This window comes from Pinus tabuliformis, chromosome J, assembly GCF_031772625.1.
Source record: "Pinus tabuliformis cultivar Carrire ecotype Pingquan chromosome J, CPIR1, whole genome shotgun sequence".
Classification (NCBI taxonomy): domain Eukaryota; kingdom Viridiplantae; phylum Streptophyta; class Pinopsida; order Pinales; family Pinaceae; genus Pinus; species Pinus tabuliformis.
The window spans coordinates 28,100,097-28,119,254 of record NC_142295.1 but is presented as its reverse complement, the minus strand read 5'-3'; the positions used below and the strand labels follow the sequence as shown (position 1 = coordinate 28,119,254).

Sequence of the window (19,158 nt, the reverse complement as noted above, 5' to 3'; positions counted from 1 at the left end):
CCTGCTGCCACTCTGCCCTCTAAATACCTAGGTGCCCCTCTTTCAGCTTCCGCTCTCAAGCAACCTGCTTGGCGTTCCCTTTTGGAGAAGTTAGAAAATCGTCTCAATCTTTGGACCTACAGAACTCTCAATTTTGCCAGCCGAATTGTCCTCATCAAATCTGTTTTGCAGGCGATGCCTCTGTACTTGTTTTCCATTCTTGCAGCGCCCAAATGGGTTTTAAAAAGTATAAGAAATCTACAGCGAAATTTTCTGTGGAGCAGCGCAGCTACCAATCACAAATGGGCTCTGGTGAAATGGACCAATGTCTGCATGCCAAAAGAGAAAGGAGGTATTGGATTAAGGGATCCTGAACACAGCAATTCCATTATGAATGCCAAGATTTGGTGGCAATGGATCACTAGTCCTGACAAGCCCTGGGGTAAAATATGGACAGCCAAGTATGCCGGCAATCGACCTCAAGAAGAGCTCATCCGCTTCATCCCCAATGAAAACGGCTCCTCTATTTGGAATGCGGCCAAGCAACATCATCAGCTAATTCAGAAGCATAGCTTCTGGGAGATAAGGAACGGATGTACGGCAAGATTTTGGACTGATGCCTGGAATCAACTGCCTAAACTTCAAGACACTCTCCACCCTACGCTCATTCCTGATGGCCTGGATCAGCAGCAGAAAACTGTTCACCAATTCTGGTCTTCAGAGACAGAGCATAGCTTCAGAAGATGGAAAGGAAGTGACCTAATTCTCCACAATGCAGATAGGCAGAAGCAAGAAGAGCTCACGATCGAATTGAAGAAAAGAAGTATCAGGCAGAACAATGGAAGGGACATTTTGAGATGGGGATACCTTCCCAAGGGATCTTATACTACTGCTGAAGCATATAGGGTGTTATGCAACTTCCCCTCACCCCCTGACCCTGTTTGGAGTAAAATTTGGAAGCTAGGACCCTGGCCAAAAATTTCCTACTTTCTCTGGCTGGTGAGCCATAAAAAAATACTCACCTGGGACAAGCTCCGAAAGAGGAACTTCCATGGTCCCTCTATCTGTCTCAATTGCACGCAAAATGAGGAAACTCTTCAGCATCTGTTAGATACCTGCCCGTTCGCCAGTCAATTATGGAATAAGGTTAGTTTCAGATGTCAGAAAAGCGGCAGGGGGGAAGGGGATATCATCAGCTCCCTAAGACTATGGCCAATGCAGCCCTACAATAGCAGGATCCTTAATCATCTTTGGAGTATGGTTCCGGGAATTGTCCTCTGGAACATCTGGAAGGAACACAATCAACTTTGGGACTCAGAGGGCAAACCTATTCGAATCTACTTTGGGAACATAGGGTGGGACACTAACAACTCAGCTGAGTTGGAAGGACTATGGCAAGGCATGTTACTAGCAGGGAATCTACACCTACAGCCCCTTATTGTAGAAGGAGACTCCCAAATTCTAATCAATATAGCTATCCGTCTTCAAAATGGATCAAATGCCAGGAAAGTCGCTCCCAGTTGGAGGCTGGAAGCCAGATTAAATGATTTAGCGCAGAAGCTCAGCAATTTTCGGGCCATCTCATTTACTCACATCAAGCGGGAGGGCAACAAAATAGCGGATCTTCTTGCCAACATCGGGACAGAGTCTGATCAATCTCATGCATCGGGGGACATAAACCTCATTACAAACAGGCAGCAGCTCCAGGAGTGCCAAAGCCTGATCCTTGCAGAGATCATTACCCCGGATGCGGGTGGCAGTATGATATTCAACGGAGAGCCACATGACAGCCATGGGCTGCCACGTGATAGAGCTCCACCCTTAAATGTTATCCGCCGCTAGTACCTCTCATCTAACGCGGCCTCTGAGCTATCTTAATGGAGACGAGGGAGAGTATGGTTAGCCTGCGGGAGGCATTAATTGCTGGTCTTTTCATTGGTAATGGAGGGCGGTTTAAGAATGTGGTATGCCTGGAGACGGGAGCTCATTATGGTAAAAGGAATTTGCAGAGCGTTAAGCGTCTATGCGGAGGGCAGGAGGTGGAGTGTTGGGCCGCGAACCAGAACTCGCCTGCGCTCCTCGGACTGGTCTTTAGCCTATTTAAGTGTTGCTCTGTCCCAAATTGGGGAGTGTCTGTTGTGGGGAAGGAGCAGCTCCATTGCTGGACCTCGTCTGTTGGGGAAAGGCACAAAAGCTTGGTGGCTGTCATGGTGCGTGAGAGATTACCTTGTCGCAGAGGAACCTGGCGTGGAGAATCCTCTCGCCCTCCAGCTGCTGATATTCATCATCACTGTTGTTGTTGTTACTGCCACCGGAGGATGGGAGCCAACCCTATCCAGCCCTGTCAAGTCATGGAAGTGGGCAGCTCAAGCGGTGGGGAGCACAAGTTACCTGCTTTTGGTTCGGTTATATTTACTTTGGGTAGTTCTGGGGATAATCCAGGCATTAACGCCCATATTTCTGTGCTGTTCACCCAAATTGAGGAGGAGAACGCAGAAGACTCATCTCTGGTCCTGGCGGAGGACAATGTTATGCATGGCAAAGGCAAACTCCCAATGGGGGAGCCGTCAACTGATGCGGAAGGGTCAGCAATTGGTCGAGGGAAGCTCCCAGTGGGGGAGTCGGCGAGTGAGGAGAGTAATTCAAGGTCGGACCGCTCTCAACCCCCATCCCAACCTCGAGCTTCTGAGCAGTCGGAACCTGTGCACAATCCGTCAGCAATGGAAGAAGAGCCAGAGGATTAGCTCTGGTGGGTGGTTCTGTGTTTTTGCCTTTTGCACTCATGTCGGGCTTCGGGGTAAGAATAATCGCAATTTCCTGTGTCACATGGTTGTCTGTGTTTTTGTTCTGTCTGGTACTGCTTGCGGTTTCCACCATGGCAGTGGGGACTTAATCTCCTGTTGGGCGCAAATCCTTGGTGATTGCCTGGTTTTTTGTATGTTCAAGTTTATGTCTTCAGGTTCCATAGTTGGTCTGGGTTGTAGGTCTGTTTGGAATCGCCCCTGCGTGGGTCGTTTTGGAAACTCTCAGTATTTTGATGTTTGATCTTAAAGCCCAGCGCGGCATTTGTACTCGTTTGAAAATGCAACCCATGAGCCGCAGTAGGCCTTGGGTCGCCAGACTCTCTGTTTGTAAAGTTATCTGTACATATTAATATACTAGTAGTTAATTTTGCCGAGAAAAAAAAAAAAATGATTGATGAATGCTCATTAAAAAAAATCTTATATTGATTCACCCCCCCGAAGTATAAGCATAAGTTCAATACTAAACCCTAAGAACTTGGCCACCATCTGCTCTTAATAAGAGGATTGAAGAGGATGTTATGCCCATGGCTTATCTTACTTGAATCTTTTGTGCAACATTACAAATTTTCTATTGGATTCACACTTACTCTAAGAGGGGGTGGGGCAGTGGGGTGGAGGGTTGAATTAGTATAAGACAATTTTACTTATTTAAACATTCAAGAACCATAAGAAAATATTTTCATAAGTAGTTCATGAAACACAATATATATGTGGAAACCCTTTTGAGAGAAAAACATTGAACGTCTTTATATAATAGTTCTTTGTAGGCACCAACCTACAGGAGACACCAATCCCCTAAATTTCACAAATTTGTAGTCACCAACCTACTGGAGTGACCAATCCCATCGACTTCAAGAATTTGTAAGTGCCAACCTACTAGAGACACCAATTTCCTCTGCTTCGAGAATGTGTAGGCACCAACATGTTGGAGACACCAATCCTAACACTAAGTGCTTATTACTATCAATAATGTACAATTGATGAAAAATTAGAACCCTAACACTAAACGTATAAACCACATTTAACTAACTATGTGTTATTCCCTTGCGCTTACTGTAATACCAAGATACCAAAAGAAATGCCCAAAAGAGTTAGTGTCAGAAATTGCCACGAAACTAACTTCCTTTTGGTCCTCTAGATAGGAAATATTTCGGTCAGTTGTCTACAATTTCTTTGTTAGTTAACAACATAGAAAATTGGTCTATCAGATACTAGAGGATTGATAAGTAATTTACTTTATAAAATCTCGGTGTGCAAAACTCTGTTGTGACGAACAACATTTGTTGGAAATTTCTCTATGTGTTGTTGTGACTGGCGGTGCTAGGGGTCACAAGCATCGAATTCTGCCTTTCCACCATAATATTAGGAAATAATTGAAATTGTGCAATGCTAAAAATCCCTGTAAAACCAAGAATTTTGGAGCTTATATGACGACAACTATTTATGTCAAATGTTGATGACCTTTCTATCAGTTGATAAGGCTAGGCACCGATATATCGAGATATTAGGATAACTACGACATTATGTTTTAACCAAACTTTTGATATGGAAATGTGTTGAGGGTTCTTAAGTCCTTATGTGTTATAACCTAGTGCCTTTGTGAATAAGCACTATAACTGAGGCCTTATCGAATATTAGGAACCAGAGAAATTTTAAACTACACCTTTCATAAAATCCCAACATGTAATATGTTAAGGGCCTTTAGCTCTTACGTGCTACACCGAAGCACCTTTGAGAATGGGGTTGTGACTAGGTGTAACCAACCATCAGTATTATACTAAGGCTGACTCAAAATGCAATATTATTTTATTTTATTTTAAGTTTTTAAGACATAAAAGTTAATGCAAGGTCATATATCTATATTTTTTTTTCATTGGTATCCTTTACACTACACACTAATTTCTACTAACTAACTAACCCATGGTAATTTTAATCTTCTCATCAAAGCTACAAGGTCATGGTTCGTCAAGATCCAAAACTTACAACCATAATACTTGCTTCTCAAGCTTAAAATCACATTTAAATGATAGAGTCTTTAGTGGGATAAATAATATCAATCTTTACAAACCACAATTTCCAATAAGCTAATTGTTCATTCTATTGCAATTAAATGTGTTTAAGAGTGACTAATTTGATTTTGTTCTAAATAACATGCCTATGAATTCTTTGGTTAAAAAAAGGAAAGAAAAACAAGATAATTCAACTTCTAAAGGAGTGGTTTCCAATGATTATGAATTCATATGTGAGCTAACATTACAACAATTCACTTACCCAAATTTGACTTTGTCAGCATGGATTTTTAATTCAATGGAATCATCATGCTTATTCATTGAGATATTTCCATAAACACCTTGGTTGCAAATCCTAAATTCACTTAGTCATATTTACGGACAATTCATAGATGTAATTAGCTACAACCATTGAAGCATTATGTCAAACAGTTTGCAAGCATGAAATGTACAACCATTGAGGCATTTTGTCAAACACTTACAACCATAACCCTTAAGGCGATTTTCTATTTTGAAAAGTCGTGCTTGAGATGCTAGTCATGACTTTCTATTTTTATAAAGTCATTCCAGAATTGTGAGAATGAAATTTTATTTAAGGAAATTCATCCATGAGTTGTTGATTTTCAACATCCATGAGTGGTATTTTTCTTCCAAAGAATAGTTTTTTCGCACCCTTTTTCATGCATCTTCGTGCCTTAGTAGATTGAGGACTCTACGCCCTGATGTACTCCAAAGATCCAAGATTCCACAACTTGATCTTTTTAAATATTCAGGACTCCGCACCCTAAATATATAAGACTCCATGTCTTTATCTTTCTTGGATTTAGGACTCCGCGCCCTAATTTCCATGCCTTCTCATCTACTGTGCTTTGAAACTTCACACGTCTCCTTATGGTATTGATTGTGAGCTTTTACCCATCTAATGGTTTGTTGGTAAGGCCTTTTTCAAAGACATGCACACATTACAATCTCATAAATAAAAGGAATCAAATGAATTTAATAATGAAATTAACTTAATCACATTTTACCAAGAATGGTGCATGACTTCCACAGTCATTTTGGTTTTAAAGAAATGACTTCCACAGTCATTTATAATTGAACATCCTTGTTGGAAAATGACCAGGTCTCTTACCACATCCTCCCTAGTACAATATTAGACATATATAATCACACAAATCATGTATCATCCATAAATCATAATTAACCATCTATTCCACATAACCATGAGCATCCATGGGTCTATGTGTCTCAATCCTGGATCACCATCCATGTCATACACCTGCTTCATAAATCAGATGCAAAAATAGAAACATATGTATAACATTTACTTAACCAAAACCATCTAATACATATAATCAAAGATACCACACATAAGAGGAAATATAACTATATAAAACATTTTTCCCCAATCCAGTGATCAATCTTCCATACATAAACATAAAAGGAAATATAACTATGTATATAAAACATTATTCCTCAATCAAGTGATCAATCTGCCATATATATAACTCGTCAAAAATCACCCTTTATAGGAGTGACAAAACTATACTAGGAAAAAAATAGGACACTACATACTCCCCCTCTTGGAATAAACTTGGCCCAAAGTTTGACGAAACAAAAAAGGAAACTCATGACGCATAGAAGATGCATCTTCCCAAGTGGCGAAACTAGGACTGTACGAATCCCATTGGACCTTTACTTGGTCCACCATGCGATGTCTGAGCTGTTGAGTGCGATGGTCCAAAATGCAAACTGGCTCTGCCTTCATAATCCCTTCATCTATTACATGTAATTGATGCCAATCTAAAATGTGAGAAGGATCATGAACATACTTAAATAGTACCTAAATATGAAATACATCATGCATACGATGAAAAACTGGTGGTAAAGTAAGACGATATGCCACATGTCCATCCCTTTCGATGATTCCAAAAGGCCCAACAAATCGAGGGGAGAGCTTAGATCTTTTCCCAAACCTAATAGAGCTTTCCTGAGGTTTTATTCGAAGAAAAAAAACTCAACATAGTTACCGATCAAATGAGAAAGTGAATTGGTACCCGTTTTTTTGAGGTAGCAAAAGATCACCCGATTTTGAAAAGTGGTGATGCTAGAATACACTTTTTTTTTAGCATATTTTTGGCACTTTAAATTTTGTTATGTATCAAGTATGAACATTTTTTTTCGATGTTAGTGATTTTCATGCTAATTTTGAAAAGTGTTGATGCAACATCAACACATTTTTTTAAATGTTAGTGATTTTCATGCTGATTTTGAAAAGTGTTGATGCAACATCAACACATTTTTTTAGAGGGCTTATTTTTTACACTTTAAATTTTTTTATGTATTAAGTGTGAACATTTTTTTTTGTTAGTGATTTTTATCTTGATTTTGAAAATGGTTGATGAGCATCAACCCTTTTTGTTTAGAGGGCTTAGTTTTTACACTTTAAATTTTCTAATGAATTAAGTGTGGATATTTTTTTTTTAAATGTTGGTGATTTTCATGTTAGTAATAAACAATAAAAATAATAATAATAAAAACATGACAAAAAAATTCAAATACAAAAAAATATATAAAAAATGAAAAAAATAAATTAAAAAACCTATAAAAATGTAAAAAAAAACCAAAATTAACTTGTAAAATTAAAAAAAATTGAATAAAAAATTAATGAAAAAAATATAAATAAATAAATGATTTTTGAAAAAACAACATAAAATTTAAAGAAAAACAAATTGATCCACAATAAAAAAAAATCTAAAAACATTTAAAAAAAAAATAAAAAATAAAAAAAACAATAATAAAAACCTCATTACAAAAAAATAAAACTTAAAATAATAACAAAAAAAAATTAAAATAAAAGAAAAAATATATTTAAATTAAATAATTTAAATAAACAAAGTTAAAAATTAAAAATAAAATAAAATAAAAATTTAAGAATAATATTTTTAAAATCAAAATTATAAAAATAGAGAAATAACCTTAAAAAAAATTAATAAAAAAAATATTAAAAAAATAAAAATCAAAAATCAAAAATCAAAACAATTAAAAAAAAACATGAATTAAAAGATAAAAACAATTAAAAAATAATAAAATAAATAAAATAAAAAATAAAATAAAAAAAATAAAGAATTAAAAAAAACGATATAAAAAAAACAATATAAAGTTATATATGTTATAAAAAATACAATGAAAAATAAAATAAAAAATAAAAACAATTAAAACATAACCCCCCTCACCCCCGTTCCTTGCCACCCCTCGCCCACCTGACCTAACCCCTCTCCCTCACCCTCATCCCTCCCCTCTCTCCTCCCGCACCTGACCCACACCTCACCCCTTTCCCCTCCTTACCCCCCCTCTGCTCCCATCCCCTCTCCGCCCCTCGCCCACCCGACGCCCACTCCACCCTACCCCTGTGCCCTCCCTCACCCTCGTACCTCCCTCTCCCTCTGTTCCCCTCTCCCGTCCCCTACCCGACCCACACCCTACCCCCTCGGCCCTCCCCTCCCCCCCCCCTGCCCAGGCCCCCAAGCAGCGACCAAGAGCCTGCAAGCCGATTCTCGGAATCGGCCTGCAGCCTCTTGGCCGCTGGTTGGGAGCCCCGACGGGGAGGGGAGGGACGAGGGGGGTGAGGGAGTGGTGTGGGGGAGGGCAGAGGGGACGGGAGAGAGCGGGAGGGACGAGGGTAAGGGAGGCGACGACAGTGGGGTGGGGTAGCAATCGGTTGGAAAGGGGGGGAAGTGGAGTGTGGGTCAGGTGGAGGAGGGAAGAGGGGAGGGAGGAGCGTCGGGTCGGGTGGGGGAGGAGCAGGAGGGGACGGGGTGAGGGGGGTTATGTTTGTTTGTTTGTTTTTTTTTTTTTTTTCTTTTAATTGTTTTTTTTTTTTAACTGTTTATTTATTTATTTATTATTATTATTATTTTTAATTTATATATATATATATATATATATATATATATATATATATATATATATATATATATATATATTATATATATATATATTAAATAGGAGTTGTTTTTAGTGCGACTTTTTGGAGATTCCGGTGACGGAATCTGACGGAAAAAATTAAGGTTAAATCTTGATTTGTATGATTTAAAATGGTTTTTTAAGTGCATATTTGGATTCAGCACCCTGAAAAAACCCTGGGACGCTTTGATTGTGTAAAAATTAGCTATCAAACTTGCGATTTCAATAAATTGCTGCCGGATTTTAGAGAAATTTGACCGGAAAAACCTACCGGAAAAGCTTCCAAAAAGTCTCTTTAAAGACAACTCCATATATATATATATATATATATATATATATATATATATTTAATTTAAATTTTAAAATATATTTAGAAAAAAAAATTAATTAAAATATTTTTAATTTTAATTTTAAATTTATTTTTTTAATTGTTTTGAATCTTTTTGTTTTTATTTTTTTATTAAATTTTATTTTTTGATATTTATTTAACATTTTTTTAAATGATGTTTCTATTTTTTTACTTAAAAAATGGTTTTTCTTTTAATTTTTATTTATTTAAAATTTTCATTTTTACAAGCTAATTTTTTATTTATTTATTTATTATTATTTTTTTTTTATGAAATTTAATTTATTTTTTGTCATGAATCGTCCCCTTGTCACTGCTAGCTAGTTGGACCTCGGGGTCGAACCCTATTTTTTTTGTAGTTTTTAATTTTTTTTAATGTTGTATTTTATTTTTGTAATATTTTATTTTTACTCGTTTTTGTTTTTACATGGTATGGTTAATTTTATGTTACATTTTATAGTTTTTCTTATGTCATTACTATATATTTTTATATTTGATTTTTTTTTTTTATCATGTTTTATTACTTGTTATTATTGTTATTATTATTTTCCATATTTGAATTTTAGTTTTCTTTTGATTTTTTGTGTTTTTTTATTCTTTTTTGTTTTTTTTAATATTTGAATTTTTTCATTTCTATCTATTTTTTATATTTGATTTTTTTTGTCATGTATTTTTATGTTTTATTACTTTTATTTTTTATTTTTTTCTTTTCAATATTTGAATTTTTGTTTTCTTATATATATATTTTGTAAGGTATGTGTCGATGCTTGTCTAGCAACCCGATCCCATTATGTGCAATTTGATAGTTGATTCTAAATTTTTCGTTAGAATGAATCGAGTATGTCCCACAATGTGTTAATTTCATGGTTGGTCTTTAAGTTTTCATTACAATGGGTTGAGCTTACCTACACTATGTGTCAATTTGGTAGTTGATTTTTAAATTTTGTTCGCAATGTATTAGGTTGTCTTAGGCTAAGATTTCAAAATCACTATACATTTAGCATTTTAAAAAAATTACTCTTGGTATAATAACTCTTTCATTCATGTGTTCATTTTTAAAGTTTTTTTAGTCATAAATTTTTTCCATAATGTCATGTTTAAAATATTTTGAAAATTTAAGATTGTTTTGTAGTCATAATCTTTGGTTTTAATTCCATGGTTGAAAAATTGTCAAGATTTTTAATGTTTTTCTAAGTCGTGATATTTTATCTTTAATGTTATGGTTGAAACCAATTATAAATATGTTTTCTTAGCACCATGCTTGAAAATTGTTGGAATTTTAAGGTTTTTCAAAGAAGTGATATTTTAAATTTAATGTCATGCTTAAAAATCGTTGGAATTTTAAGGGTTTTCAAAGATGTGATATTTTATCGTTAATGTCATACTTGAAAATCATTGGAAATTTAAATTTTTTCAGAATCACGATATTTTGTTTTTAACATCATTGCTAAAAAATGTACCCTAAAAAGAAAAGAAAAAATTGTTATTTTGGCATCAACACTTTTCGATTTCAAGGTGTTTTTTGCACCAAACAAAATGGCTTTTTGTTTTTCACTGTTATTTTTAAAAAATATTGAAAATTTACTCTGAAAAAAAAATCTTATTCTGGCATCAACACTTTTTTATTTTAAGGTGTTTTTTCATGTCTTTTTTGGGATTTTTGGGCTCGAGTACTTGTTTTGAGGTAATAGTTCCCGTTTGATCGGTAACTATGTTACTCCCCTTCTTTAAACTATGATCCACTCAATGCATATCAACATAGCTCTTTTGTCTATCCTGTGCCTCCTTTAATCTTTGCCTTATATGGCACACTTGTTCTTCCATTTCTTGAAGCATTTCAGGACTTACCGAGATTGTGTCCTCTAATCTTTCCCAACTTAAAGGTGTTCCGCATGGTCTTCCATACAATAGCTCATAAGGTGCCATACCAAGGGAGCGGTGATAATTGTTATTGTAAGCAAACTCCACTAGAGGAAGATAATCTTCCCACTTAGATTTTTGATCCATTACATACATTCTAAGCATGTCCTCTAACACTTGATTTACTATTTCAGTTTGACCATCAGTTTCCGGATGATAAGTTGTACTAAAATTTAATTGTGTCTGAAGGGCTCACTGGAAACTAGTCCAAAATCTTCCTGTGAATATAAAGGCCTTATCTGATATGATTTTCTTAGGAAAACCATGAAGTCTAACAATCTCCTTGATAAATACTTGTGTTATTTTAGATGCTTTGTAAGTATATCTAACAGGTATAAAATGGGCACTCTTAGTAAGCTTATCTACCACCACCAAAATGGAGTTATGCCTTTTGGTTGTTTCAGTTAATTCAACAATAAATTCCATAGATATTTCTTCCCATTTGGACTTAGGAATGTTATGTGGTTGCAATAATCCTGTTGGATGACCATGTTCTGCTTTAACTAGCTGACATTCCAAACATTTTGCCACAAAATTTGCCACATTCTTCTTCATGACTGCCTAAAAGAATTTTTTCTTTAAATCAACATACATCGTCTGGACTCTCGAGTGAGCCATATATGTTGCACGGTGAGCTTCTTTCATAATTAACTCACGAAGCCCATCTTGATATGGAACTACAATCTTTTGCATGAATCTCACCATACCGTCGTCATCACAAGAATACCCTTCTACCTTGATTTTCTTAGCCTCCTCCCCATAAAGAGAAACTTTAACTTCCTTGCATCATTCATCTACATCTTGTGCCCTCAATATGCGCTCCCGTAAATCAATCTTCAATGGAATTACTGAAAAGATGTGTGGTCTTCGACTGAGTGCATCGACTACTTTGTTCAATGTACCCTTGATGTAAGTTATGTCAAAATCATATTCACTTAGGAGTTCTAACCACCTTCTTTGCCTAGCATTCAGATCACTTTGAATAAATATATGTTGCAAACTTCTGTGATCTGTTTTCAATTCAAATTTATTTCCCACCAGATAATGTTGCCAAAGTTGCAAGGCATGAACTATAGCTACTAGTTCTAGATCATGGGTTGCATAGTTTTTCTCATGCGGTCTTAACTTCCTAGATGCATATGCAATCAACCTACCATCTTGTGATAATAACACAACCAATCCATCTTTTGATGCATCGGTACATATTATAAATGGTCTATCCATATCTAGAACCTTAAGTATCGGAGTTGTAGTCAAACATTGTTTGAGCTTGGAAAATGCTTGCTTACACTCATTTGTCCAATTAAATCGTACTCCCTTCCTAAGCAATGACGTGATTGGGATGGCTATTTTTGAAAACCCTTCCACAAATCTCTGATAATATCCTACCATACCCATGAAGCTATAGACTTTCATGCACATTAGAAGGTGTTGGCCATTCTGAAATTGTATCGATTTTTGCTGGGTCAACAATGATGCCTTCACTAGAGACAATGTGTCCAAGGTAATGGATTTTTTATTGGAAAAAAGAACATTTGGACATTTTTGCATGAAGTTTATTTTATCTTAAGGATTGCAACACCAATCTCAGGTGTTTCTTGTGCTCTTCTGGGGACTTTGAAGAGATTAGGATGTCATCAAGGAACACTTGTACAAATGTGTCCAAGTACTTCCGAAATACACCATTCATCATACTCATAAACACTCATGGGGAATTAGATAACCCAAAAGGAACAACCATGAACTCATAATGATCAAAATGAGTTCGAAAAGCAGTTTTGGAAATATCCTCTTCTTTAACTCTGAGCTGATGATATCTAGATTGAAGATCAATCTCAGAGAATATGGTGGCTCCCTTCATTTGATCAAATAGATCATCAATGTGAGGCAAATGATATTGATTTCGAATATTGACTTGATTCAATTGCTTGTAGTCAACACAGAGTTGAAGATATCCATCCTTCTTCTTTACAAATATCATAGGAGCTCCCCAAGGTGAAACACTAGGTCTAATCATACCTCGATCCATTAACTCTTGAAGTTGTACTCGCAATTCACGAAGTTCAACAATAAACATTCGGTAGGGAGCTTTGGATATAGGTTCGGTACCATGCTTTAGCTCTATGGAGAAGTCAATCTCTCGCTTTGGAGGTAAACCGGGAAAATCCTCTGGAAAGACATCAAAGAATTCTGAAAGGAAAGTATATTGTTCAAAGGATGAAAGCTCTCCCTCATTTAAATTCATTACAACATACATTTGACATATTTTCCTAAGACTTCTCTTCATTTGCAAAAATGAGATAAAATTAAAGAAACATGTCTCCTTTCCCCATGGAGAACCATATATCAGCCCATGGAGAACTCAAAAAATGAAGGGTTTTTCTTCGACAATTAAGCACAGCCCAGTGGCTTCGAGCCATTCCATCCTAATTATCACATCATATTGACCAAGTGTCGTCACATAAAGACTCACATTTGTGACGCACACTCCCAAGTCTAAAGGGCACTCTTACACTAAGCATTCAACCTTTTGAGATCGCCCTCAGGCCATCTCAACTTGATTAAAAATCATTTTTCTCTATTGCCACCAATTTATATTTCAATAAAGCATTAGAAGAAATAAAACTTTCAGTTGCACTAGGATTAATCAAAATAGTAACAACCATAGAATTTAGCTTACCAGATGCTTCAAGCACTGTAGACTGATGCTCGACTTGGTGATTTTTCACAACTGCATGAATCTTATGGGCTCTGCCCATATCTCTAACAATGGCTTGTTCCTGCTCCGATTGTGCTTCAGTCTTCTTTTCAGGGAAATCTCGCTCATAATGAGGTCCTCCACAAGTCCAACATCCATTAGTGGGAGTAGTTTTCATAAATTTGACCCTTTTATTAGGTGATTCTTGAGTGCGAGCATTACTTTGTTGAAGATGTTGCCTTAGGTTATTTCTTTGGTTCTTAAAAGTATGATTCTTTTGAAATCCCTAATGATATGAACCACCTAACTTATTTCTTACATCTTGGCATCCCCTTTGAGGAGGTTTCCCATGGAATGATAGATTTGTCATTTGATCCCCACCTTTGTTCCCCAACAATTCTTTCTTGGTTATAATTGCTTATTGCACTGCCTCATGCAACGCAGTAGGCCTCAAAATGCACACCTTTTCCTTTATAATAGGATTCAACCCATACAAAAACTTGTTTATCTTGAGGGCTTCAGTATTTAGATGGGTAACATATCTAAGAAACTCCATGAATCGCACTTCATATTCAAGGATTGTCTTAGTTCCTTGCTTAAGATCACGGAACTCATTCAAATTCCTCTCCAAGTATTTAGCAGAAAGGTACTTTGCTCGAAATTCCTCTTCAAATCGTTCCCATGTCAAGGTAGACATGGAGTATCCCAATTGGGATTCTATGTTCCTCCACCATAATAGTGCACTCTCCTTAAGTTGGTATATAGCCAACTTTGCCTTTTGGTTACTAGAATAGTTGTGCAACTCAAAACATAGGCACATGTTTTCCAAACAAGCTTCTGCTACCTCCCCTTTTGTGGTACCCTTAAAGATAGGAAGCTTAACTTTTTCCAACTCTCTATGTACATCTCCATTAGATGGTATTTCTTGCCTCTATGCTTGAGATGAAGAACTAGGTACTGAAGGATTTCTCCCAACCCTACTAATCAAGACTTCAATCATCTTTTCGAAAGATAACATCATATCCCTTACTTGCATGATGGATATTTGCTCAGATTCTCTAGCTTGGGGAGGTGGAGATGAGACTTCCTTCCTCCTCCTTGATTTTCTCTCCGTGATTACTGAACCTGACCAAGGAAATTTCAGGTAAGTAAATAAATATTAGTAGGAAAGCCCTAGGTGCTAGAGTTTTAACTTGGCTCTGATACCATATGTAAGGTCCCACCCTACCAACCATCCGTAGTATACTAAGGATGACTCAAAATGCGATATTATTTTATTTTATTTTGAGTTTTTAAGACATAAAAGTTAATGCAACGTCATATATCTATATATATTTTTTTTCAATTGTATCATTTACACTACACACTAATTTCTACTAACTAACCCATGGTAATTTTAATCTTCTCATCAAAGCTACAGGGTCATGGTTCGTCAAGATCCAAAACTTACAACCATAATACTTGCTTCTCAAGCTTAAAATCACATTTAAATGATAGGGTCTTTAGTGGGATAAATAATATCAATATCTACAAACCACGATTTCCAATTGTTCATTCTATTTCTATTAAATGTGTTTAAGAGTGACTAATTTGATTTTGTTTTAAATAACATGCCTATATATTCTTTGGTAACAAAAAGGAAAGGAAAACAAGATAATTCAACTTCTAAAGGAGTGGTTTCCAATGATTATGAATTCATATGTGAGCTAACATTAAAACAATTCACTTACCCAAATTTGATTTTGTCAACATGGATTTTTAATTCAATGGAATTGTCATGCTTATTCATTGAGATATTTCGAGAAAGACCTTGGTTGCAAATCCTAAATTTACTTAATCATATTTACGGACAATTTATAAATGTAATTAGCTACAACCATTGAAGCATTATGTTGAACAGTTTGCAAGCATGAAATGTACAGCCATTGAGGCATTTTGTCAAACACTTACAACCATAACCCTTAAAGTGATTTACTATTTTTGGAAAGTTGCACTTGAGATGCTAGACATGACTTTCTATTTTTAGAAAGTCATTCCAAAATTGTGAGAATGAAATTCATCCATGAGCTGTCGATTTTCAACATCCATGAGTGGTATTTTTCTTCCAGATAATAGGGATTTCCCACCCCTTTTTCATGCATCTTCGTGCCTTAGTAGATTGAGGACTCCGCGCCCTAATCTACTCCAAAGATCTAAGATTCCAAAACTTGATCTTCTTAAATATTCAGGACTTCGCGCCCTAAATATAAAAGACTCCATGTCTTTATATTTCTTGGATTTAAGACTTCACGCCCTAATTTCTATGCTTTCTCATCTACTGTGCTTTGAAATTCCACGTTTCTCCTAATGGCACTAATTGTGAGCTTTTTTACCCATCTGATGGTTCACTGGTAAGGCCTTGTTCAAAGACCTGCACACATTACAATCTCATAGATCAAAGGAATCAAATGAATTTCATAATGAAATTAACTTAATCGCATTTTACCAAGAATGGTGCATGACTTCCAAAGTCATTTTGGTTTTGAAGAAATGAATTCCATAGTCATTCATAATTGAACATCCTTGTTGGAAAATGACCAGGTCCCCTACCACATCCTACTTAGTACAATATTAGACATATATAATCACATAAATCATGTATCATCCATAAATTATAATTAACCATCTATTCCACATAACCATGAGCATTCAGGGGTCTATGTGTCTCAATCTTGGATCACCATCCATGTCATACACCTGCTTCATAAATCAGATGCAAAAAGAGAAACATATGCATAACATTTACTTAACCAAAGCCATCTAATACAGATAATCAAAGATACCACACATAAGAGAAAATATAACTATATAAAACATTGTTCCACAATCCAGTGATCAATCTGCCATACATAAACACAAAAGGAAATATAAATATGTATATAAAACATTGTTCCTCAATCAAGTGATTAATTTGCCATATATATAACTCATCAAAAATCACCCTTGATAGGAGTGACAAAACTATACTAGAAAAAAATAAGACACTACACTAGGTGCTTATCCAATATTAAGATATCAAAGAACTGCAAACATGTTCTTTAACGAAATGTCTTGGTAGGCGATATGCCAAGGGCCTTTAGCACTCAAGTGCTACACTTAAGCACCTTCATGAGCAAGGTTATGACCAAGTGCTTATTGGGTATTGGGATAACAAAATATTTGTGAACATGTGCTTGAACAAAATGTTCTAGTAGGTGATATGCTAAGGAGCTTAAGCTCCAAGTGTTATAACTTAAGCATCACGCGACCAAGCACTATGTCCAAAGGCTTAATAGATATCGAGATATCAAGAAAAATGCAGGCCAAGCCTTTTATGGAAATATCGATATGTCAAGTGTTTGATAGATAGATTGTTGGTTGACAACAAAACCTTGTCAACTAGTTCCTATTTAACTGACCAAGTGGCTCAACAATTATTGAAATTTGAAGGCTTGCCTGTTATAGCGAATTTTGAGGTTTTTTGGTCTTACTAACTATTTGCCTCTTCCTGTGCCTTAGATTTTTCCGCATTGTAAACTTCACACCACATGCTTGTTGTCTGCCTCAAATATATGCTCCTCAAGCCTCCTTGCTCCACATTTCTCTATTCTTTGCACCTTATATCTCTACTCCTCGAGCCTTATTACTCCAAGCTACTCTACCCCTCACACCTCAAATCACATTGCTTCATATCATTTTCCATACTCCATTGTTCTCACCAATTGAATTATTTATAAAAGTTTTAGTGTGTGCTCTAATTTGCTTAGTTGGGTCTCCTGTTAATAAAAGTCAACTCAATCATGTGCTTCCTTTGGCTTGGCTGGGACTATCCCTAACACATTATCCAAATTAGAGTCTCCCCCTAACTTTGAAATCAATGACAACATTACAACAATTTCTAGATTTCTTTAGTTGCTCCATCATAGTACTTCTCAATGTGCTATCTACTATAATTTCTTTCATCGTCATGGAAGAAGGGCAATGAAGAGAGTAGCCATGTTAATTTAGGTTTTCCTTAAATTGTTAGCAATTTTCATAATTCCTATTTTCCTCTGTGCTCAATTAGTAATTATCTATAGTCATATAATAAGAACTCTAGATGAAGCTTATTTTCAATCTATACAATTTATACTATTTTTTTTGTATATTTTTGTAAGAGTGACATGTTTTTTTAAGTATATTTTTTTAAAGCAATGGAAACTTCTTTCAAATATAAGAAAAATACCATGTAAACATACATATGATTTTATCATGGAAATTATTTGTTTAACATGTGACCATGTTAGCTATCTTGTTATATGCTTTGTTAGTTGAGGATCAAAAGAGAGAGTGTCTTTCATTTTAACTTTATCTGTAATGATGTTAATGTAGGTATGTATGCATATATTGTTATATTATTGACATTTTCTTCTATTTCCAGCATTTTAATGGATCAAAGCAATCAGGCAATGAAAATTGGTCTTATGAATATCTACTCTCACGTTTTACAATGTTGACTACAAATGGAGCAAAAAGTTTGTCCGACATTTCTTGGCGCAATTTCCAGCAAAGCTCTATATGTGAAGCTCCTCCTATTAGAGTAATAATCTATAAGAACCATCCTAGCAAAAATAAGCAGTGTACAAAGTTAGGAAAATTGGTAATCTTGCCAAACACAATAGACTATCTACTTAAAATGGCTGGTGAGTATTTCATTACTAAATAATTTATCAATCCATGTGTTATATTTATACTTGAAAACTCATTAAACAAGCATTGAAATATACAATTATTATTGTGTACATGCAGGTCTAAAGTTTGGGTTTCATCCTATTAAAGTATTTAGTGAAGATGGTGCAGAGATCGACGAGATAAATGTCATAAGGGAAAATGACCATTTGTTTCTAGTTGACAAGGAAGAGTTTGAAGAATTGTATCATGCTAAATGAAGTGCTCATAATTTTGATTTCATCCCAATGTATTCAAAAGCACCTACTCATAAACATCCTTGAATGTGCTTTAAATCACATTTTATTTTTCTTTTTGCAAATACATCATGTGTATTATGATAGCTTCAAAGAGCATCAATTCCTTTGCAAAGCTTGTGTCCCTATAATATTATATGTCCAAACAATCTTTCTTGTAACAACTTATGATCTATGAAGATTATCATATCCAAGAGATTGGTAAGTCTTATATATAAATACTAGAGCATATACATTCTCTATATAATATTAATGAATAATATTTTCTTAATCTCGTTTCATGGACCAAAATTTTCTAAAGAATAAATAATTGGTTTGATCATCCACTTGTCTTTGGAGATGTGGTGATTATATAACATGTGATTAACCCTCAAAAGTGAAGGGTGAGCCTTCGTTTACAGGTTTCACTCCTTAACCAATCAACACTTCAATTTCGATATATTTTGGAAAACTT

At 35.4% G+C, this 19,158-nt stretch overlaps 1 protein-coding gene across 3 annotated transcripts in view; it reads left to right on the top strand.

The window, feature by feature from the left end:
• The window catches only part of LOC149225262 (potassium channel KAT3-like), a 234,331-nt gene extending 215,356 nt beyond the window's left edge, over positions 1 to 18,975 (top strand). For all 3 annotated transcript variants that reach the window (XM_089377033.1, XM_089377032.1, XM_089377034.1), the window contains 2 exons: positions 18,161 to 18,422; positions 18,529 to 18,975. In XM_089377033.1, coding sequence (XP_089233159.1) covers positions 18,161 to 18,422; positions 18,529 to 18,668 — 402 coding nt within the window. In that variant the 3' untranslated portion in view covers positions 18,669 to 18,975. The remainder of the gene's footprint in view (positions 1 to 18,160; positions 18,423 to 18,528) is intronic.
• Positions 18,976 to 19,158: the final 183 nt, after the last annotated feature.